This window comes from Pocillopora damicornis, chromosome 8 (genome assembly GCF_964200805.1).
Source record: "Pocillopora damicornis chromosome 8, jaPocDami1.2, whole genome shotgun sequence".
Lineage (NCBI taxonomy): Eukaryota > Metazoa > Cnidaria > Anthozoa > Scleractinia > Pocilloporidae > Pocillopora > Pocillopora damicornis.
In genome coordinates, this window is record NC_142677.1 from 1,573,699 (window position 1) to 1,598,625 (window position 24,927).

The 24,927-nt window shown below is 38.8% G+C and overlaps 1 protein-coding gene across 2 annotated transcripts; it reads right to left on the bottom strand.

Moving 5' to 3' along the window:
* Nucleotides 1-4,966: 4,966 nt before the first annotated feature.
* On the bottom strand, nucleotides 4,967-24,584 carry LOC113678210 (telomerase protein component 1-like). 2 transcript variants are annotated; one of them, XM_089180372.1, is made up of 29 exons: nucleotides 24,454-24,584; nucleotides 23,732-24,257; nucleotides 21,732-22,382; nucleotides 21,240-21,358; nucleotides 20,965-21,080; nucleotides 20,821-20,856; nucleotides 20,017-20,117; nucleotides 19,490-19,571; nucleotides 18,863-18,971; nucleotides 17,564-17,748; nucleotides 17,020-17,084; nucleotides 16,439-16,609; nucleotides 15,614-15,816; nucleotides 14,968-15,118; nucleotides 14,136-14,352; nucleotides 13,676-13,753; nucleotides 12,937-13,092; nucleotides 12,250-12,441; nucleotides 11,800-11,947; nucleotides 11,401-11,486; nucleotides 11,155-11,244; nucleotides 10,667-10,759; nucleotides 10,420-10,552; nucleotides 9,942-10,054; nucleotides 9,462-9,659; nucleotides 8,468-8,612; nucleotides 7,705-7,843; nucleotides 6,988-7,216; nucleotides 4,967-6,407 (listed from the first exon to the last, which is right to left on the bottom strand). In XM_089180372.1, the coding sequence occupies exons 2-29, from the start codon at nucleotides 24,199-24,201 to the stop codon at nucleotides 5,805-5,807; spliced, it is 5,079 nt and encodes a 1,692-aa protein (XP_089036498.1). In that variant the 5' UTR covers nucleotides 24,202-24,257; nucleotides 24,454-24,584; the 3' UTR covers nucleotides 4,967-5,804. The 2 variants fall into 2 exon arrangements, with proteins under 2 accessions (XP_089036498.1, XP_089036497.1); XM_089180371.1 differs by having other exon boundaries at nucleotides 23,732-24,584.
* Nucleotides 24,585-24,927: the final 343 nt, after the last annotated feature.

Consider the following 24,927-nt stretch of genomic DNA (forward strand, 5'->3'; position numbering starts at 1 on the left):
TTATTTATATTCTAAGATGAAAGAAATAATTATTCCCTGGAATGGGCTCACAATCTTTTGTGTAATGTGCCTTCTTAGACCCCTCCTAGAAAATTTCAGAGTAATTTCAAGTAACTGTTAAAATATTTATTTATATTACAAGGTATAATAAATAATTATTCCCCGGAATAGGCTCACAATCTAAAGCAAGCTTCAGTTCCACTTATTGGATAGGTCGGTTGTTAATCCTGTTTTTTAAACTCTTTTAAAGGCTCTATCAGTCTTAGGCGCCCTTACAACCGCCGCTAGTGCCTTCAAAAACCTATATGACCTTATTCCCCTATGAAAGATTCACCTTTAACCACACACGTGCCGGAAAATTTCCTGATGATGTAAAATTTCCAAACAAAAGAGTCATCTTCGAGCAAATTTCGACTGAAAAATAAAGTAAACCAGGATTGCTCTGGTTTTGTGGCATTTTGCCTTGCAAACTCCTGCCACTATCTCAAGCAATAAGGGGCAAAACTAAACTGGCCGTTTACGACTTGGTTACCCCTTTTCACGCACGTTTAGTGGTTTGCTTGATTTAACTTTGAGTTCTCATTGGCTCTTGAAGGTGCTTTTTTCTTTCTTCTGATTGGCTTTTATGATTACTTTGGTTTGGGCTTTACGACACTCCTCATTCTAAAAGTGGCTTTGGACGAGTAATCCATTATCACTTGAAGAAAAAGCAACGTGCCCAAGTACTCCGTTGTGTTCCATTGCCAGACCATCGACTTCTTGGCCTCAATTTTCCGCAAAAGATTAAACTAGGAAGCTACGTGTTTCTAAATTTTTCATTCTCCTACTTTTTTCCTTTCTTCTTCTTTTTTAAAGGAAGAGAGCATCTATCTACGACGCGACAACGCTATTTATCTACTTTCGATAATGAAACTGCCATCGATCGTAACATTTTCGCCATTCTTACATTATTATCGACGTTTGTCGACGCAAATTTATCCCTGTTCTCCTTGAATTAAACGGCAAGGCTAGTCACTGTGGTAATAATAGACTCTCGATAACTCAAACCCTCTCTAATACGAACCAAAGTCGATTTCTCCCTGATTTCCATCATGCACTTACTGTAATGTTAATCTCCCGCTAACTCGAGGCAGTTTTCGTTACCCTGCAGATTATTCTCTGTATACATATTTTTTATATAACCACGTCTGTCAATACGTGACAAATCAAAACAAACGGTGAAATGCAGTCCAGAACTTTTACTGTATTTTATTTATTAATTTTTATTATCATTATCACTTTTATTTCGAGCATCCATTTCTTTTTTTTTGCATTACAAAAACTGTGAAGGGCGAGTTCAAGGTTCGTTGGTTTAGGGTATATGTAACTTCAGTCCCTATATGTTCAATTCTCGATATCTCGACCCTTTTATTTCCAGTTTCCCTTGAAGGTCAGATTTAACGATCGGGAGTCGACTTTATATTCAAACGGGTTTGTAAAAGTGTGAGATTTCGTTTGTATGTCTGCTATAAATTTCTCGTATTAATCGTTTCTCTCCTTGACCATAAAACTGAAGTTAAAAAGTTTTTTTTTTTTTTTTTTTTTGAGACAGGTAGAGACCTAATGCGGATTTCTTTCATTGAACTGCTTCGGTTTCTACTCTAGTATATAATTATTGGTGAAAAGAAAGATGTGGAAACTAGTTTTCTACTTGCAAGGTATTTAAAAGAGGGTATTAAAAAACCGATAAGCTTTGACGAGAGGCTCGTAACGCTCAGCTTTAGAACGGTGTCCGATTCACTTTATCAACTCAGTTCATACACAAAATCATCTGATTTACTTGCTTAGCCCGCATGGGTCCGTCTGTATATAATGGTAATAGGACTGATTGGAGTCCAATTCAGTCTGTAATCATACAAGTGATGAACAAGATCGGACCAGAGCTAAGCTGTAGTCTGATTTGTCAATCGCGAGTATGATTACTGACAGAATTGGACGACACAAAGTACCGTTACCAATTAATCGTAACCGTTACAATTTCAAAAAATAAATAAATAAATTTAGGAAAAACATCATTGGGCAGAGACAGTGTCTAAAGTAAAAATTCAATCATTTTAATTGCTGGGTTACGCGCCTAACCCAGTGGTATGTCCTACCAAAGTGTGTCTTGTGATACACAAGTGTTCAAGAGGTTAAAAATAGGGATTACTAATTGGCAATCTCAGATAGAGAACAGCCAAGGCATTTAAGCGGTGTGTGTTATTTTTTTAAACAAAAATTTCGAACACAAGTTACAAAAATATAATGATAAGCAAAGAGTAAAAAGTATGCTTTTATCAGGCAGGCGCTGACGATTGGAGAGGACAAAATCTAACGTTTCAGCAAACTCAAGCAGAATTAGCGACTTTTGATATGGATATTTAACAATTATTTGCCGAAGTGGAGGTAAATAGTGGTGGGTAATTTCCAAGGTGCGAATGACTGTTTTGGTATATACCATACAGGAACCAAAACAATCAGTACATTTCATTCTAATAGCAAAAAATTATTGGAAATGAATGATTGACGCGCGAGATTGTCTCTTTGGCTGCTCGGAGGTGAATAGTACTTGCTAATCTCTTCCGAAATATCCAATCAGCGCGCTCGAAAAGCACTACCCACCTGTGTGGTAATTACTAAATGACGAATTAATAAATCTACAGCGCTTTTGCGTAGTCTTATTGACACGATAATCGTCATCACAGAGTTCAAAATGTTGTGGACCCACGAGGCGCAGCAGTCCACGCTGACGCACTCTCAATTAGCTTTCTTTTTTTTGTTGTTTTTTTATTACAGTATCGACGTGAAATAAAAGGATTCTTTAAGTGCATGACCAACTTCGTGACACGGTGACGTGGCAGCGTTGTCTGTGCTCTTATCGACAACGGAAAATAGATCATAACTTTATGAATTTAACCACTCCTTGGCCGGAAGAAGAACACGAATTTGCTGTACTCGGAACTCCAGCGAAAGAAGACAAAAAGCGGGAGAATATTTGGAACTGGGAATATCTGGTGAAAACCAAGCGAAAGGAAAGAACGTTAACGCCCTTTAGCTTGACGCCTTAAATCAGCTCAAGCCGTGAACGCGTCGTCACGTGACCTCTAAGAGAGCAACGGGAGGAGTTTACATAGCAACCGACCATCGTGAACGCCCTGTTTCACTTTTTTTTTTGACGACAATTTGATGGCATTTAAGATGAGAGGAATAAAAATAGAGGTTGCTTCGTTGTTGATTCAACTTACTTGCAATTTGTGTTCATTCAGATCAAAAAACCCTCAAACATAACTTTGAAAATTGATCAGGCAACCTAAATTTGATGTCAAAAGAAATATCATGTCAGAGAGAATTTATTAAGGATAATAGTGATGCACTTGTGGACACGACTTCTCTCTGTACAAGTGAGTAAGGCGCTGCTTTTTTTTTTTTTTTTTTTTTAAATAAAATTTTGAAGCAATAAAGTTATCATCTGCGCGTTACCTCAGCTCATAGAAATGCTTGTGCAATTTAGAAATAAAGCCAAATTCTGTCTACATTTTTTCCCATCAAGAAATCGTGAGAAGGTTAAGTTACTGAACTGGTTGTGTTGTGTAATTGTCAGAAAAGCTGCAGCAAGAAGGGATTAGGCAATAATTACATTTCACCAGAGACATCAAAACTTATTTGAGTCATACAGGTGGTTCATTAAGCATGGAGGGCTTTTAGAGATCTGATCTTCATTTGCCGAATTTCTTGCTTTTTTCGTCAAAAACTGAATTGAAGCGTTTTGAGGAAATTGAAATATTCCATACTTTTGCATTGATTCTGCAACACATTCCTTTGAAGCTGTTGCTTGTGCGACTGCTTCCTTAATGAATACAGATTACAAAGAAAACAAATGAATAAAAAATAAATGAATGACAATACGCTGTATACTTAAGGCCTAATCTTTTTCAAGAACTGAAACCAGGCCATATAATAAAGTTACAGAGTAAATCGAAAGTCACCTATGCTTCATATATTTTTCTTTTGTTCCAGGAAAATGAAATGCCTTTTGCTGGATAGATTAAAATGTATCGGTGGTATTGAGCATTATGCTAAGCTCAAGATTTTACACAGCTGATGACGTATGATGACGTGATATTTAGCATGGATACGCTTTATTTTGTACCAATTCCGGTTGTAAGCCGATTTTCTCCAGCTCAATGGACATTAAATTTAGGAGGGCATAAGCCTCCAAATGGAAGATAAATAAAGAAACTCCTTAATTTACTTTAAAAGGTCGGTGTGTCTTGAAGTCCCAGACTAGAAACAATAGACCTAAAAGCACAGATCTATAAAAAAATTGACTTGCTATGCTCTCCGCGTGGTACACGAAAAGTCTCATCTAAGGGGGGAAAACACGAAGAAAATTATACTATAAAAATCCCGTACTTCATCGGGAATTGAGTATGAGAAAATGAGGATGAAACTTTGAATGATGAAAACAGCCGCTTTGCAAAGAGAGAACTGTCATTTAAATTTGCGTGATTTTCCAAAAATTATAGACCAAACTATTCCATACGCGCGAGACTTTCCACCCATCAAGTTTTTTTTTTCAAGTGTTACTTTAAAAGCCCTTGCTTTCAGCTGCAGCAAAATGCACTGAGAACTGATCAAATGACGTGCGTGATTATTGCCAGCACAAGCATAAATGGGGTGAGTTTGGCTCATCACATCTCTTAAACAAACATGGTGTCCTATCTGTCTTCTTGTCTTTTTCAAAACAAACATTATGCCCTCTCTGAGTACTTATGGTGTGCTTCCCCATGGTCCAAAAAAGGGTCCAAAAAACGGTCAAAAAATAGTCCAAAAAATAGTCCAGTCCACATTTTACCCTATGTCTTATCCGCAACAAACAATGATTCCGACCAAGTGCAATGATACCAATTACTGCTTTAGTTGAATCAAAACTAGAGAACATTCGTAAGGATTAAGAGAGAATTTAATTCTGTTTTTGTTTCCTGTAATCGTTTTTGTCTCTTTTGTGTTATTTGATCCGGGACTCCGGTCGATACTTACAAATGAATAATTCGACACGAAAATTATGCGCTTTTGTTTTATAGGTTAACATCAGCGCGCTACGATCTAGAACTCATGGTTGCAACGAAATAAATCAGTTAAATACTGTGAATATATTATTATGTTTATCATAGTTACAGTAATGTCACAATCTGATTGGCCAATTTGCCGTTGTCGATAAGAGCACAGACAACGCTGTCACGTCACCGTGTCACGAGGTTGGTCATGCGCTAGGAGAATCCTTTTATTTGACCTCGATATTGTAATAAAATAATAAAAAAATAAAAACTAATTGAGAGTGGGTTAGCGTGGACTGCTGCGCCTCGTGCGTCCACAACATTTTGAACTCTGTGATGACGATTATCGTGTCAATAAGACACCTCGTTCATCGTTTAGAAATTACCACACAGGTGAGTAGTGTTATTCGAGCGCGCTGATTGGCTGTTTCGGAAGAGATTAGCAAGTACTATTCACCTCCGAGCAGCCAAAGAGACAATCTCGCGCGTCAATCATTAATTTCCAATAATTTTTTGCTATTTGAAAGAAATGTACTGATTGTTTTGGTTCCTGTATGGTTTATACCAAAACAGTTATTCGCACCTCGGAAAGTATCCACCACTATTTACCTCCACTTCGGCGAATAATTGTTAAAAGTTAGTTTAAAGTATATTGCGCAATGAAATACGAGAAAACAATGGTGTTGGATTAGTTGAAAAACAAAAAGGTTGAAGGTGTTGTATATTCCTCTAAATCATCTCGATAATGTGCACATTTCCATTTGCGCAGCCCACAACAGCAGATTTTCCCTTTGACGAGATGTTCACGGCAGTTATTTCCGTGTTGTTGACTGTGAAGGTTCCCTTTACTTTATTAGATCTGACCTCTTGCGCTTTAACAACACCCTCTTGTAAACTGTAAGTCAAAAGTTCCTCTGATATCTTTCGCAGACAAGATTCACCATTAACCACGCTCAAGCCAGAAAATTGCCCAGGAATCTGAAATGTCTGAACCGTCAATCCTTCTCTATCTATGACGTGAAAAATACCTTCATCAGCGACGGACGAAATACTGTAGGAAGATCTCCTCTTTTTCCTGCCGCTCCTAACTTTTCGAGAAGCAGTTACACTGTTACGACACTGAACAAATGTCACCAGGTATTCGCAACCAACTTTCACCCGGCGAATGATGGTGGGATGTAAGGATATTTGGACTTTCCAGTTAGTGTGGTTGTTTAGGTCCCACAAGTGAACCTCAGTAGGTCCTTTCATCCAATCCTGAGAACTACTTTGTCTTGGTACACTTATAGCCACAAGTCTGCCACATGCGTTTGAAATGGCTGCTTCTGTGATCTGTTTGTGGAATTTAAGGAGACAATATTGCTGCGATTAATCTACTCGATTTTAGTTCGAGACAGAACCGCAACAATTATATGCCATCTCAGAAACTAGTATGGAGAAACAAGGGATTATTAAGAGAAGCGGAGATTCCATGGGGAAAAAGAGGTTAAGGAAATTATCAGCTTGTTTTATTCTAAGAGCAAGGTCTAAGTTTATGCTGTGACATTTCGGTCCAGATTGATTAAGAAATGTTGTCTTTTGCTTCTAAGATAATCGGTGAAGGCTAGATTAACAGACACCCTGGTTGGAAGTAACACTGCTATTCCTGATCAACCCATTTTTAATCGCAGGTTAAAAGTACAACAAAGAAATAAGCATTAAGAGCCTTGACAGAGAATGAAAGGATTGCCGAAATGTGGCATCTTCCCTTGTTGCGTCTCTTATGTCCGAAATAACGTGTGGCGCTGATAATCTAGTCTAACATGATCAAGAACATTATTAGATGCCAAAGCCTACTATTTTCAAATGTATGACTGTCTAAAATATCCCGTAAATTGTCACGAACATTCCAACAATCACAAACATAAATTACCTGACTTCCACTGTCCACCGAAAATCTCTGTTCAAATGCTTCCCTTTCATTCAGATCCTTTGGCGGTGGATCTTTGAGCTCATGTTTTGCCCATTTCTCTAAACTGTATTTATTGATAGCGAGATAGAGTCTCACAGTTTCTGGCTCACTCTCCGTGAACAGGCAGGTGTACAAGCCATCAGATGTGAATTTAGTGAAGAGGTGTCGAACAGTTAGAAAAGTGAGAGTTCTGATATCAAATGCAAAAAGAATTATTCAATCACTTACTCAGTCTTCCAACTGTGTAGTCAGTCGAGGGGTCACTAAAGCAGTCGTGGGTCTCTGTCTGTCAGTCAGACGGCCAGTTTTTTTAGTCCCATGATCAGTTACGTTACTTTGTAAGGTAGTCATGTCTGTTTGTCAGATAGAGGAGCCAGTCGGTCGATCAGTCTGCCAGTCGGTTAGTTAGTCAGACAGAAAGACAGATAGTCAGTCAGTCAGTCAGTCAGCCAGTCCGTTAATATGTCCGTAGGTATGACCGTTGGCTCGATAGTCCGTCCTTTAATCTATCAGTCTCCTATGCTACAGTCTACCAATCGTTTAGCTCGTCATCATTTAAGTATGTCGACCTACAAATCAGTTAATTAGCCAATCATCTGATCATTTAATCAATCAGCAGACCGATAATCAGCTAACCCAGTCATTCAGCTGTCCATCGCGAAAAAAAGTAAAGATCACCTGTGCGCTCCCATGAGAAGACTCCTGTCAGATCCATGAGGGTCAACGCCTGACTTCAGATGCCACACATCCACGCCAGTCTCAACAAACACTGATACGAATGAGGTGTCTTCAGAGAAACAGGGGCAGGTGCCACTGGCTGCAAGGAAAGTTTTGCAAGAGAGAATACCATGGGTCGTTATTACAGGTGGTATAATACAACGCATGAAAAGAAATTAAGAAGCCAAGTGATGCAGGTAAATCCTTTGCAAAAACTTTACCTATAGGTGCTCAGCACAGTAAGGTTTAAGTGAAACATTTTTATCATTTAAAGTCTACTGAATGTAGCAAGAGTATCTAAACGTCATCCCTATTAAACAAATTTCCAGTATTTTCAGCCAATAAGAAATTATTTTTTCTATTAATGATGGTATAGGAATGAGTGGAGTCCAATTCGGTCTGTAGTAATGCGAGTGGTTGACAAAATCGGACTTACTTAATCGGACTTTAATCAAACTATGTAAAATTTGAATAAAGAAACTAGATGTCAGTTACAAGTTTATAAAAAAGATAACTCAGCGAAATGAACGAGAACAGCGAACGTTCATGACGCTTGCTATCCACTTACACAGACATGAGGTGTTTTATCTGCCCAATTAAAAGCATGACGCCTACACTGTCCTATTAGTGCTCAAATGAGGCTGGTGATAATCAATTACGTTGAAAAATGCTGTTATAGTTTTGATTTAGGGGAAAGGGAACCACATAACAATTGAAGTTTTACCTCCGTTGTCAGAGGCAGGGTGTAACCGATGCAGTCGGTGTACAGGTGACTGTGCCTGCCAAACCCATGTCTCAGTCAAGGAACAACTTACTGCTAATCTGCTGTCGTTGGAAAACGTACACACTTGAACGGGACTGTTGTGATTCTGAAGAAGGCAAAATCGGAAAAGGATTTCAAACATGCCGGTCAGAAACACTTAGACTTGTCTAACAACAAAAATCTTCACCAGTGTCAATTAAAGAGGTAAGTATGTTTATTACGTGCAAAGCTAGAGTTGACTTTACGTTACAATAATATATATATATATATATATATATATATATATATATATATATATATGCATGCTCACTAGTTTTTCTAGTTTGAGCACTCTGGCATGGCTTAAATGATCCCACATATGTGAGATCATTTGAGGTGGCTATATAGTCTTTCCTCCATCCTAGCATCAGCACTGCACTGATGAGGTCCAGAAGGCCGAAACAGTACTGTCTGCAGTTAGATATAGCTCTTTGGCATACAAAGCTTTGCTTTCATGTCCAAATTGAGCACTCTACTAGGATGAGTCATTGCTGCTAGCATTATGCATGCTCACTAGTTTTTCTAGTTTGAGCACTCTGGCATGGCTTAGATGATCCCACATATGTGAGATCATTTGAAGTGGCTATATAGTCTTTCCTCCATCCTAGCATCAGCACTGCACTGATGAGGCCCAGAAGGCCGAAACAGTACTGTCTGCAGTTATATATATATATATATATATATATATATATATATATATATATATTGGCAAACGATATGACCCATGTCTTTGCTTGTCTCAGTTACTCTGATCGTTTCATCTAATTCGCTGCATAAATCTTCAGATCGTAGAATTGAGGAAGTACATATGTTCTCATTTATTAAAACCTACATACACTATTTTATTTTAGCTTGCATTGTTGCAAACCTATTTTCTACTTGTGGGCAACCGACTCGGTTAAACTAATCAACTTACCGGTAATTTGACTACTCTGGGCGAGGGCATGTTTCTCGTATCCCACAGCTGAACGGTGCTGTCATCTGAGGCTGTTGCAATCAAGGGATGACCGCTTTCTCTGTTCCCGATACAGCAGGTTCGAATTTCACCCGAGTGGCCAGTCAGTGTTTCCCACTCCGGACTTTTATCATACGGTTTGGGTGCCATGCATAATACCTTCAATGAGAATGAAATATGGTAAAATGTTTTATGTCCTGACACGTGTATAGCTAGAACAAAGAAGAAAATCTGATTCCCTAAGAGAAATCGAACCTTGGACCTCGGATTCCGTGCTTCGATTCTCTACAACATGGCTAAAAGGACCAACATGGTGAGCAAAGCAATCACTAGGTTTAAATTTTGACAGAATGTAAAGATGAATAGAAAAATGATAGAAGATCTTATCTCTTCCCGTCAACAATGGCCACAGAAGAGTCAGTATTTCTAGATGAATCATACCTGGAGATGTTCCTTGTCTTTGAGGTCCTGAGTAGCAATGTGGCCGAAGTCTGGAGAAAACACGACAAACTCGACACCCAAACAGTTCATGGCGAGTGTCTTCAGGAGTTTTGCTGTAATATAAGTAAGCTTTTAGAATACAAGGAACTTACATAATTCTTTTTGATCACAATGCACTTATGATTCAGATGGCGAAAAAAGCTCAAATCTGGAGACCTTTAACTTTAAGAGAAACAAACCATAGATAACATCAAGACAATAGAATAGGTAGACCGGTTGTGACAAGGTTTGACTCCTCCTACCCCACCCCCCTCCCACACCCTCCTCTTTACTCCTTTGAAAAATCCCAGTTACGTCCCCTTTCCTTCGGGTATCACTTCAGGTTGATTGTTTTTCCCCTTACCAGTCCCTCCTTGCCGTTTTCTTTTAAACCGTTCCAATCACTTTATGATATATGATAATGAGCGACACCACTCACCACTTTGAATATTCCATATGTAGGTTCCATTTGACAACACTGCTCCTAATTTTGCACCCTTCCTCGAAAAACTTATGGTGGCACCATCCATTTTAGGAGCAGTCTTCTTACCAGTTTCGAAGACTCTCACATCCTTGTCGAAATAAAAGAAAATACATTCATGCTCATTTAAAAAAAAAAAGACTGAAGTGTTCTTTTTCCGCTTTTAATTCAAGAATTGCGAGACTGAAGTCATTTGATAGCGAACCTTATGAGTTTTCGGGCTCCACAAATACATTTTGTCCGATCCAAAAGCTAGTGAGTTACCGTCAGGAGAAATCGTTAGAACCTTTGGCCTCCTCTGCAAAAAATTAGAAAGAAACGTTTCTGTTATTACTTGAACCTAACCTAAGCAGCGGTTTTAAAGAAACCTATAGATGTTGAAACTGTTAGCTAGAGGTATAAACCCTTTTGAAATTTTTTACAAGCGTCTTAGAAGATCATTTAAAATAGCTCAGAGGGCAGGTTTGATCAACGATAACCAAACTTACTTTGCTAGTCCTACCAGACTGTTTTTTTGGATATTTTTTCGAGAGAATGTATGTTTTGTGAGAATCCTTGATGGAAATAGTCGTTTACGATAACATTTCTCATCAAGGATTGTGTTTGAGTGAGATAAACGTATAAGAGCTCGATCCATTTTACTATCTTTTGAAATCAACCAAAATGTTCAAACAAAGGCTCGTTAATACTCACCGGGAGTTCCTCTTTCATAACAGGCTGTCCATTAGAGGAAGTTGAAGTGCTATAGGAACGTAGTTTTCCATGTGATGTTGCCAGAAATATCTACCATAAAGACATAGTTATCCAGTTTTATGAACAACTGAGTTAAAAAAAAAATATTTTTTTGAAAATAGTAAAAAAACAAAAAACATAACGGTTACGGGAAAGAGAATAACGAGCGTTCATCGATCCCTGTTAATATCTTCTCAGTCATTTTACCTCCCAAGCCTTGCCTTTCTTGGTACTGACAATGCTCGCTTTATCGTCAATTTCGCAGTCAACGTTTATCTCCTGTAGAGTTGTCCCTAGTTAAAATAATTGTAGATAAAATCAATGATGCGCATGTCGATGACTAAATGAATATTTAAATCAATATATAAACGTTGAAGTGTAGGAATTGCTAAAACTGAGTCTTCTATAGTCCTGCTACCATAAAAAGTTTTATGATACACAGCCCATTGCAATTGGAATATTAGAGACCCTAATTTAAAGTTCCTGTTTATGTAGAGGTTGTATCAGCAAATTTGCCGTATTAGCTGGCCCGTTTTCCTAGCTGCCTCGTAAGGAGATATTGGGGCAGTATCATGTAAGGGTAAGTAAGAGTTGTAAATACTATACCTTCATGTTGGCCACCAGTGCCCAGGCCGTAACGGACAATAGAGTGTGAACCAGCAATTGCAACCCAGTGGCACTGGTCTATGCTGGCAGGAAATGATATCACGTGACATTCACAATGCTTCGTCATGACGGTATAGCCACTTGCGACCTAAAGAGAAAGGATGTAAAAGGCTTGTCTATGATTTACATCAAACCAAAACAAAGGAAATATCTTATGAAAGCATGTTAAAAACTCAATTGACCAAAACGAAGCTGTTTAGGCTATAGATGAGTTTCATAGGGGAAAGGAGGAACCTTGCAGAAAATTTTACAGCGAAAATCTGTTGGATCGCTCTACATTATTTCCATTTACACAGCATCATAGCATTTAACTATTACATTATTGATCTTTTATTGTCATATTTATGCCTCATGCTCAGATCAAGCCCTAAATTCAAACTCGATACTAACCATAAATACACGCAACACACCATCTGTAGCGTACGTGGCCAGATATTTGCAGCCTTTTGAGAAAACACATTTCCTGACTCCAGCTGGATGCTTAAATGATGCTACGTTGATCTTACGAGACTCCATCTTCGTTAAATCTCTCCAAAGAGTGATCTTGGCGCCTTCAGCTTTGTTGGTTGTTTCCAAATATTTCTTGGTTAAGAGGAGAAAATCAATCAAAAACAGAGGAAAATTTCACATTTTTTTAAATTATCCCTGATTCAATGTTTATTTGATGGTCGCCATTTAACCTTGGGCACCTCTTATTACAGATGACACCGATCTATGTCAGTATCTAAGCAATTGTGCACCTATACCTCCCCCGGTCCCACAACAATCAACTGATAACCAAGAGATGATAAACTGTTTATAATCTTTTTCTGATAACAAGCTAAGGTTCATTCATTTCAGGTTAGGGAAAGGGTGAGTGCGCAGCGACTAAGATACCGACATTAATCTAATAATTCAGAAATTAGCAGGATTTTTAGAAAACATCTCGTTTTAATCATATCCATATGATATTCTAACGCAGGTCATCTTCTGCTGTCAGCTTTTTTTCTTTTGTGGTTGTACATCTTGTACAACCAACACCACTGTTGCTGAGCGTAGAATTCTACTATACAGCATGTAAATAGTGGTGTATCTAACCTTGGCCATAGTAGCACAATATGAAATATCAGGTTCATTGAGGCAAAGCTGTGGTACAAGCTCGGGGAACTGACTCAGCTGTTGAGCATTGGCTCGAATGCAACCGTATACGTCCTCTATTATGACTGAGTTGTCATTGCTGCACTTCAAAGATGCCTGGAAATGAGGGATGTAAAGAAAGATGTTCAAAGATGACGTCAATGCAAACGCGATAATCTAGTAGACCACTGACCACTTAGACTTAATAAGCAGCTCAGTAACAACAACAAAACAGGTATTGCTTTAAATACAGAGTATTGTATTGTCCCAAGAGGAGCGGTTGAAATTAACGAACAGAGGCCGAAGTCATATCGAATATAAGTAAAGCAATGGTATAAAATTCGTGATGGTATAGTCTGATCTTCCGGGTGAGCGTAGTCCCGAGACGGACATTTGTCGGTAGTGGTGACTGACGTTCGACAACCTGAGCGGAAGTCACCATCAGAGTCAAGTGAATAGTCGTTGTCAGACGAATGTTCTACGTCCGGTTCATATAAACTGATTGGTCAGTTTTGCCTTTATGTTATTAGCTGTAAGACACAAGTGGCGTAGGTCGGTCGTGATTGGTCAAACCATTCACGGTATAAAATTCATTAAAAATCACTGATTTCACGCCTAAGTATCTCTAAAATCAGAGGAATTTAACAATTCAGAAATCTGAAAGCGAGAGTTACCAGCTTTTTCTTTCAGGAAAACCTACCTCAGAGAGTTCAAGGGTCAGTTCGAATGCTTTGCCGGCCTTACACTTTGCCATCAGCCATGGAATCTGACACACAATCTTGAAGATAATAACAATCCCTTAGATTGCGTCTCTATTCTTAAGAGTGTTGATTAATCAGCATTACCTGGTCGTTAACGCGAAGGTTTGTAGCCATAAGTTTGGTGGAATTGTCAAAAAAGAAAAGCAAATTGTTAGAATTATAGCAGATAGAGCCCTTATTGACTGGCAAGGCAACAAATAGGAACGGCAATAACCTACATATTGTCAAGTGCGACCTTTCTTTGAGAAACATATAATTACGAGGGTCTCCTATGTTCTGCAAACCTCAGGTTTGCATGAATTGCTTCTTTCGATTCAGCATGTATGAAAAGTGAAAAAAGGTTTGCGTGGAAATAAAAGCGTGATTTGGAAAGATAAAGGATACTAATGGGCAACAGACCTCCACAAATTCATACCACATGTCACATCTGATCAAATGGTAAGGTAACTCGCTTAGCTTGCGCAAGTTGTATCTTGGTCCAGTCTCTTCGTCTTCGGAATCCATTCTACTTTCTGAGTCTTCATTACTTAATACCAGTGGCTGATCTGACACCATTCTAAACGCACTTCGTATTGTTCCATCTTTGTCTGTATATGGCTTGGCTTCCCGCGCCCACCTTAACGTAGAAAATGATTGAATCACCCTCCAGGGTAAAGTGTCTTAGACAGAGCACGATCAATGGAATGCTGTGTCTATTTATTCAAAGTGTTTCTCAGCTTTGATTCTTAGAAGGGTCAATTACATGTGAAGAGGCGCTAGTGAGAACATTGATTATGGGAAAAATATTGTTATTGTGAATGATAAAGACATACCCGGATAAAAAGAAATCCGAGTGCTCACAATAGGAATCGAACCAACGACCTTCCGATTATTACCTACTATAGGACACTAGTGATAGGCTTGGCTGTTCAAGAAGGACCATGGCAAAATTTTTTATCCTTATTACAAAAAATCTGGTTTAAAATATGCCAATTGAATCTAGTGCCCTACCTCGGCATTTTCACTCCGCTCTTACCTGGTTCTAGTTACCACTAAAACGGCAACGACTGTCTTAAATTCATAAACCAGCTCAGCCCGTCGTACTTTTTTCTCAGCTATAAATCGCACGGTGTTCAGGGATTTTCTTAAACACTTACTCTTATTGATTGTGTCACAATGAGAATGCCTGAACCATATTTTCACTGGACACGCTGGTAACACATCAACGTCTGAGTTCTATTATTTTGCATACCTGCCATTGAAGTAATTTGCTAAATCCCTGTGAAGCGAGTCTGTAAAAGGCTTGTCACTCAAGAAATAATTTCTTGCTGCCTCCAGAAACAATCTGTGATACCACTTGTATACCACGTGACCGTCAGCTGCTACTTTCACCAGATAACTGCCTGAAGGACGCAAGCACCAGAAAAGTATCAATCGTTATTAAAAATAACAATTATAGCTCGATAAGTTTCTTCAGTTTCTTACCCTTCAAGTTTTTACAATCTAGGCTGCGCGAGCTTTAGGTAGTCATTCCTTTACTACTTTAATACTGCACAGGAGGCCACACTGACTTTAGTAAGTTCCAATTGTTAGAAAATCTACAATGAGCGGGAAACGTCTTGGCACGCTAGATTAGTTTTTTTTACTTACTAGAGAGGAATTACAATTACTATTATCTTGAGTGGTGGGTTGCCGATCTCCTGGTGAAGGTAGGCATGCCAAATAACTTTCTTACATATTGAAGTCGGTGATCATTTATGACTGGCGCTGCTATTCTTGAAAACTGCCTTTGATGACTAGTTAAGTCTTGGTATTGTAAATTTTTGGACTCAAATTCCACTGTAAACATTCATGTTTTGCGTTTGGCTTTTCTCTTTTCTTTGTAACAAACCTCTTACCTAAGTCATTGCGGAGTCGAGTCCACAGTAGAGGAGGCAGCCTTCTGATTGGTGGCACGTGGTATTTAAAAACCTCATCGGCCAGAACGATATCGTCGCATGATAAGATATCTTCAAGTTCTGACTTCGAAAGACCCGTTTTAGAAGCTGTAATATAACCTAAAGCCCTACGGACGAACTTTTCCCCATGCTCTGTGATCAAGCTGAAACACAAAAAATTTTATATATAACGATAGCGACAAGACATTTCTCAATAGAATTAAAGGTAGCGAGGGGCCTTAAACATCTCCTTTCAGGATAAGTTTATGGTACGTGGCACTGTTAAGTTTAAATCATTGCTCATGCAAACTGTTTCTGCTCAGAGAGGAACTTAAAAAGATACATCTTAAAACTGTCGGACTTTCGATGCAGAGGTACAATTGTATGGGCCCTTTTCAAGAGGATTTTACGAAAATTACGCATTAGCTGTTTTATTACATTTTTGATGGAAATTTGATAGTTTTATGAGATAGTTGAGAGTATTATCGTATGATTGTTATAATGCACGAAGAAAGTTGATCTCACGAGCTACAAGATAAAATGACAATGTAGGAAATATGCTATATTGAAGCAAGTTATTGATTCAAAGTTGTAAAGTGAGCGGTCTTCTAGTAAATCTGACTTGCAGGTCTTGAACAAGCTCCCAATAGATCCTTGGGCCTTACGTTTGTGAATGTAGATTCCATTACAAGTTATTCACCATGATTGAGGATACAGTATTACAAATATATTTATTATAATATTACAAATATTTTATTTTCTATTAAAAAATTTAAACTTACGAACCGTTCAAAAAGCTGTATGATCAGCTCCGTCGCAGTCGGTCTTAATTCGTTGTGAGTGTTTTCAGTGAACGATTTCCAACGAAGAGCTGTATCACAAGCTAGTTTCATGTAAAGTGCCGTTGGCTTGGAGCAGGTTTCTAATACTTGAGATCTTTGCTGTGCTGTGAGTCTCCTGCAAAGTTTGATTATCAAACCAATCAATGATATCATTGAGGATGGCCTATGGTGCGTCTGTACATGCACATTACATTGCATTTTCTACATAGTATAGTAGAAGTATACTGGACCTGAACGAAATGAAATACGACAAGAGGGTTGTCAGTCTGCCCAAAAAAATGATGATCACTGCCTACATATCTGGTTCTGTATGAATACATTTTTGGATAGAAAAACGAAATCGACCACTCAGACTAGGTTTCGGATCTTCAAAGCACTTTAAACATCATCCATGATTTCGGAGCTAAGGTGATAAACATTTAGCCTATGGGTAGAGTCAGTGCTATATACGTTTTGTTCTACAAATTAGGGAAGAAACAAACTTTCCAACGATGGGTTAAGAACCACTTAAAAGTGAAAGCATACCTTTTCTCTTTTTCTAATCTCATATCCAGAATGCTTTCAGCATCACTCGATTCCAAGCATGAAACCTTCGCAAAAAGTAAAGAGTATGCGAAACCAAAAACAATAAGTTGTGGATTGTGTAACATTTACGGTAAGCTTATTCATGGAGTCACTACAGTAAAAGATGATATGATCATTGAGAAATCTAGATAGCTTGGCCATCAAGGATCGAAGGGAACAAGATTACAGCTTGTATATCTTTAAAATTTCGACGCCGAATTTCATTCGCTGGACGTGATCAGTAATAACTGTTTTGCATTCTTGACCATCCACTTTCCTTCTTTATTTATTTTTTTTCTACCTGTCATTGTTTTCTAGTTCACTTAGCTGATATTTGGCTGCTTTACCAGAGCTGAAGATTATTCTATGCGTCGCAGAAAATTAATAATTCACTTCACTTTATAACTGCCCTAAGGTGACTACTACCGCGGAACGCAATTATTTCATGTACAAGTTCATATCATATGCAAAGTATCAGAGCAGGAATAAGCGACAAAAAACTTACCTCAAGATAAAATTCAGCATTGCTCTCTGGTTTCAGTTTGGTTTTTAGTACAGCAAGGCACCCTCCTGTATTGGGAAGGGTGCTCACCACAATGTGGACATTTTTTGGCAAGCTCGTGGGAAGCCATCTTAATGCACGTCCATCATCTTGGTCTGACAACTGGTCCAGTGAGTCGAGAAATAAAACTGAAAAATTTGAGTTTGGATTAAATGGGTACTGTCACGTAATCTAATTGTTATTAAGCTTAATTCATGCCTACTCATACTATTAGCAAGCTCCGTTCATTGTTTTTGCCTAGGGAGGGGGAAATGGTTGTGGTTTGAGGATTTCGAATGTGTCACAATCAAATTGTTACTGATTTGAGATACGAGTGATTCTCGCAGCTATGAACACTACTGAACTAGTAGTTGAAATGGGACCTTAAAAAAATTCAGGCCCGTACGGAATTTGAACCCCATGACTTCTGCGATACCTGTGCAGCGCTTTACCAACTGAGCTAACAAGCCAGCTGGGTGCTAGTCATAATGTCGGACCCAAAGAAACCTTCCAAGTGGTGAATAATGACTGGAAATATATGAAAATCATATGTCTGCACTGCGGTGAAGAAATGAGATGTACGCGATCCTCGCAGCTATGAACACTACTAAACTAGTAGCTGAAATGAGACCTGAAAAAATTCAGGCCCGTACGGGATTTGAACCCATGAGCTCTGCAATACCGGTGCAGCGTTCTTCCAACAGCTGAGCTAACGAGCCAACTGGGAGCTGGTCATAACGTCGGATCCAAATAAACCTCCAAGTGGTGAATAATGATTGGAAATATATGAAAATCTTATGTGTGCACTGCGGTGAAGAAATGAGATATAACCGATCCTCACAACTATGAACATGTAATACTAAACTAGTGTAGCTTTCGTAGCTGTGAGGATCGAAGTCATTATTCACTACTTGGTTCAAATCCCGTACGGGCCTGAATTTTTTTCAGGTCTCATTTCAACTACCAGTTCAGTAGTGTTCATAGCTGCGAGGATCGCTTATATCTCATTTCTTCACTGCAGTGCACGTATATGATTTTCATATATTTCCAGTCATTGTTACTAATTTCCCCCCTATGTGGCAGCTAATTACAAGTCAAGTCTCTATAGTCCACCTTCTATACCCTGTTGGCGATGTCTGATCCCACGCCGATCCCTCTGAGAACTATGTGATTACCCCCAGAAATCCTCTCTTTCCACCCTCAGGTGATAAATAATGACTGCCGCCAAGGAAAAGTAAATATACAACGAATGGTATGTATTACCTATCGGATTCTCTGGTGTGGCTCTCTGGAGAAGAGAGCGAAATGTTGCCACCAGTCGCTCACAGTTGTCCGTAATAACTGTTGATGTATCGTTCAATACCAAACACATCTGCAATTGCAACGGAAATTCATAGTGATGGGGATATAATTGATTCAGAGCGCAAAACCTTAGAAATCCCATCGTTTAATCAGAGAAAACTGTGCACCATTTATCATCAGAAGCATCTACAGATCTCTTAAAGATCATATAAGTAAGTAGTTCAAGCGAAGGAGAGCAAAAATTACCAAGGAAGGATTGGTTTTACATTTTCGTCTTCTTAGTAGCTTGTTCTAGGCGTAGAAGTAACGACCGCCCGACCTAAACCTTCTGTGTTTTGTAAGTTCTCCGCTACCACAGTGCCGTGTTCCATCACCCTTCGTTTCACTACCTGAACGCCTGGAACAGGCTTCCTCGCCTCGTATGAAAACTAAGGTATTTCAGGATTCCTTAGGATACTCCGTCACACAAGTGCTCTGTGAGGTCATTTTTAATAGCACCAGCCAGACGACCTTATTGCACCGGTACAGATTAGAGGTATCTGTTTGACTAATGCCATCCGAGCAAACCTGCGATCATTGAAAACATACCTGCTGACACAGGCTCCTCAACAGAGATCTTACATCAGACGAAAAGGGTGAAGTGCCAATGAATCGTATGAAATGAAATGGCCTACAAAATTAAATAAACTATGCATACTTAAACTTTTGCAATCTTACAATAAGAAGGTAAAAAAAAAAAAAGAAAGAAATATGTGGGTTTTTGCGAAGTGAGACACAATAACCTTTGAATGCTGTCGGGAACAGGTTATAAGGTCCCAGCTTCTTTGTTTTGGATAAAAAAAGTAACCAACCAAAGTAAAAGTAAAAATACCAGATCTTTGCAGCATAACAAATGCAATAGGGATACTTGCATAGTTAATATACCCTATCCTAAATAATTTCATTTCAAAACAAAAGTCCAAATAAAATAAAGGTTTTCGGGGACAACAACGGAAATTTATCCGCTTCTGGAAAACAATCACTATACATTAGAAATATCAAACTATAAATAATACGACATAAGAAGCTAATATTGCAAAGTATTCCCTTTGTTAATTGTATTACAGAACTGTTACCTGCCAGTCTCTACTCCACTCCAATTTTCAATGGACATATCGTACACTTTGGCCATAAGGGACGTTTTTCCACATCCGGAAATACCATGCACAATAAAAGGCTATAAAAAGGGTTTTATTTTGTAAGTAGTGTCTCAAACACACGAAATAATGGTCGATTCTAACTCGTTCTACTCTACTGATAGTAGGATTGCGACGGCAAGGGGAGGTGGCGAAACAAAAGATTTCATTTACAGGCTCCGGTGGTTCGAAGGGTGGATAACACTATCCACTGGATAAAACTGTCTCTATCCAGTGGATAATGTCACACGTTTTGTTTTGCCATCACTTATCCGCTGGATGACAATTTATCCATTGGATAGCATTATCCGACCCTATGGTAATACAAGTGGGCCCAGAAAAGTAGCTCAGCACGTGCATTATAAAACTTTTTACATTCCCTAGCCTTCCTCTTAAAAACAACAACGCGAAACCACTAAAATCTGTGTGAACCAAGAGCGGAAACTCCGACGGCAAATTTCCATTTGGAACTCAACGCTGCTCACATACGTTATGCTGAAGTTGAGGTGTGGCGCCATAAGAGACTGTAAACATATCCAGTGATTTGCGTAGTTCTAACCAAAAATATAAAATTTATTTTAAATCGATATCTTCCTTGATGTTTATGTCCTTCGTGCTCAAGGTCCCCCCTAATTCATGGAGTGCTACGAGGCAACTGCGAAACCTTAGCGTAAAATAAAACAATACTAGGCCTTGATTTTAGCTTAAGGGATTGAAAAAATTGTTATGAAAATCGTTGCCTACCTTTCCACCATTATCCATCTTTAGGTAACCTTCCATCTAAGGAGATGAACGAGCAGGCTTTAATTAGGCAAAGGTGCTGGGAGGGGGGGGGGGGAGAGGAGGGGATCTAGAAAGCTAAGGTTGGCTTTTGGGCAATGCAGTTACCTTTTCAAGAAAATGTTTCCTACCAACGAATGCCTCTGTTCTTTTCTCTGCCATGGTCGCGTGGTTAAGAACTTCGAGATACAAAGGGTCATCAATCACCTTATGTTTAGCCACAGCTGTAAGAGAAGAGTTTTACAGTGGGATTAACTCAATTACACAATTATAAAAATTAGACAATGCAAAATACCGTACGCTTCATATGAGCATGTGTGAGTGAACAAGACAGTGAGTCGCTTGACGCTAGACTGTAATTACAAACGTTTTCAATTATTCACCTTCCTGGATGCCATCGACCATTAACTGACAGAACTTGTCGCAGAAACTCTTTACTTCTTCTTTGTTCTTTTTCACGTCTATATGACCATCTTTCGTAACGTGTAAAGTTAAGCTGTATCTGTAAAACGAAGCACTAATGTTTTAACATCTCCACTGTTACCTTTCTTTCTATTATTACTACTACTATTCTACTATTACTAGTTTGGCACTGATGTGTAATCCCGTGAATACCGGTGACCTGTACAGTACATTAAATTTCAGTACACGAGAAGATCTCTTCATGTGTGTTTTACATGTAGTTATCATCGCAACCATAGGTCTCGGCACTCCATGGTTATTCGGGGGTCTATCATTTTTAAAAAACACTTTATCTATGAGGGATCAAAAGAAAAATTGGCTCATTAAACTTGGCATGGAGACATATACGTAGGAAGACGTTTCTCGGACATCCCTATCACTATGGTCATAGACTACCAACTCATTTTTCTCACCTGCAGATGTTAGCACTTGGCATAAATTCTTGACAGCTATCTCTAAGCCTCTGTAGCGAACATTTTGCATCATTTCGATTTGTGGAGTGCGATTGAAGTCCGCATTCCTCTACGTCTACATAGCGATTGACGAAACCATTGTTGTTTGGATCAATTTCGTCTAATCCATTGAGTGACCGTAAAAAAAGGAACATGTAATTGGGATCCATGTCTTCTCCTCTAATCCCAGTCATAATTTCTTCCTCTGTCACTGATATTTTAAAATCTTCCTCTGTCATGTTGCAAAGGGGAAAAGCTGTAACGTATATCTGACTCGCAGCCTTTTTCAAAGCTTCTCTCATAGTTACCAGATTCTGCCACCACTGATTTCTTTCTTGTCTTGCCTTCGTCATCGTATCTACCCCAGCGGAATTCTTGTAAGCGTGTGGGTAATACGTTGACACAGGAAGTAGAATATAAGCCGCAGGGAAACTGTTCTCATCCAGTTTGTACCATTTTTCCAACAGTTCAGATGCGCTTTTGCTGCCTGGCTGACTCTTGACGCTGCTCAAAAGCATCTGAAACACTTCCTTATCAATCTTGCTTGGGATTGGTCTGTAGCCATACTTGTCACCAATAATACAAACCATGTACGGTCCTATGGACTCCTTCCTAGAATTTATCACGAACAGCACATCAGAATTAATAGACAACTATATACAATACGAGAAGGCAGAGCCAAAATTTATACGCATGTACAGCAGAAAAGGCGCCAATTCTTGATAGAGAGAGCATATGCGCAAATCTCACCAACTTCAAACAGTCCATTTAAGGTATACGTTTACACCGTTGCAACGCTTCCGTTAAATTCTCTACTTTCTTTATATTTTTCGTTCATTTCCTCAACCACCATCTACTTTACCCTCGGATCCTTAGGTATGGAGCTCCGCTAACGGAAATTCTCCCATGCAGTTGAGCGTGATAGTAACAGAGATACCACAGAATTTTCGTTTTACTGTTGCGTGTATTTGACGGACTGGGTTATTAACAATGACCTAAAGCTACCAGCTGCTTTTCCAGTTTTTTGTTAGTAACCCGTAACGTCTTGGTATGTGCAAAATACCGCAAGTATTATAAGCTGCATCTGACAGACCCTTTTCTCCCAAGATAAGAAAAAACTACGTCATGAAAAATCTGAAGACTCGAACAAGAAAACCGACAGTGAAATTAAACGTATAAAGGAAAAAAGGCTTAGTCCAATCACTGTAAATAGATCAAGCAGCGTTTCAAGCTTTACATGTTATTTCAGTGCACTGGAAAATTAGCAAGTCTGTAAGAAATGGCCTTCAATTAATTCACCTTGAAGATACCCCCGCTATTTTAAGGACTTTTCAAGCGGACAGGATTGATTTTCTTTTTAGCTTTCTTAAATTTGTTGAGAAACCAAAGACTTGTAACGAGAGACGCTTTTATCCTCTCCTGCTCAGAAACATCGCCGACATCAGGCCAAAATTGACCAGGATTCTGTTTATCAAATGAATAAAAGAGACCAAATTTTAAAGAAACCGTGGTTCTGCGTCGGTAGGGGGTATAATGAGATAATCCGGTTTCATCAACTGAGTTGATAATATAATTGACCATTGTAGAGAATTTCTAAAGCTAAACTCTTAATTTATTACTGAATGCCTTTGAGATGGCCAAATAGATTATCAACTCAAATGACAAAATCGAGTTACATTGTTCATCAGTTGTTTTCTGATAGGTATAGCTTAATTTTCTAAGATTTAATCTTATTTGGATATAATCCTTGTTTAGTTTATAAACTAATCTTTCCCTTATCGAAAAGAATAAACAAAAGAGAAAAGCGCTTACAGACACATCTCATTGTTTATCTTGTTGTATCCAAGCAACGTTTCCTTCAGAATCTTCGACAATTGTTAAGCACTCGTATTGCAAAATTAAAATAATTCTTCATGATCATTTATCAAATTGATAGTGAAAATTAATTAAGAGTTTCAAACCTGCATCGCTGAACTTCTGTCACACAAATTTCAACCGCCTGATGCTCGTCTGTCATTTCGTCACGCACTCCCCACCGCATGTCAGCTACACTAAAATTATAGCCAAGCCGTCGACAAAATTCTCGCAAATATGGATACACGTCTTCCATTAGTAAATCTCTTTCCGTACTCATGTCCGTGAAAGTTGAGCTCAAAAATATAGCGATCTCTTTTGATGGAAGACTCCATCTTGAATCTGGTTTGATTTTTCCTTGAAGCAGGTTGCTGAAATACTCCACCAACTCTTCGTCTTCGTTTTGAAGTAACTCCTTCCGTTTGCGGTAAACAACCGATGGAGCTTTGCGGAGAATGGTTCTCCATGGCTCTCTCTCGGAGCGGTCGTCTTCCCAAAGCTGCAAAGCCTGACGGAATTTTTGGTTTGCAAGTACTACTTGTCGTAGAGTAGTGGCTTTTGTATTTCCATTTCCCATCTTGAAGAAGACCGTCTCCGCCAACCACACACTAACCACCGGTGTCGCGAAAATATCTTATATTGATCAAAATTTGAAAGGCCTAATTTAGGTCACAGTAACTTGTTAGTAAAATCTAGATCACCTATAAATGAAACTAGATCACCTAAACAGGAAGCCATTCCGAGTAAGACTTGTCACCGTCGCTGATTTTGGTCTTTCAACTTCGCTCAGAGAACCGAAGTTTGAAGTCAAATTTTGGATAGTACTTACAATTAATCCTTCAAGTGACGAAATTTGGGAATAAATGGCTGTCCTCGAGATCCCTGTCAGTGAAGTTCTGATCATAAGTTCACAACATGCGGTATTGTTTATAAATTATCATGATTTAATATTCAGAACTCGAGCGTAATCAATTCCGTGCACTCTTGTTAATGACCTCCAGTGGGCAAGGCTATTGTTAAGTTTGACAACATCTTCGCCTTCATCCGATTCTTATGCAAACTTTTAATTGGACTTTTTACCTCTTAAGGCACATAATACTCAAAAGTCTTCCAAAAAAACAAACTTGCGGAAGAACATATCCTATTCTTGATTGACAAGGCCTTTAAACCGAAAGTGGAAAGAAACGTCGGCCTAAACAATAGTAATCTACCAGTCAGACATTTGAATTCAAATCTGTTGACACGGCAATTAATACATCGGGTTTTGGACCTAATTACTTTGCATTTTATAATCCGTTGCGCA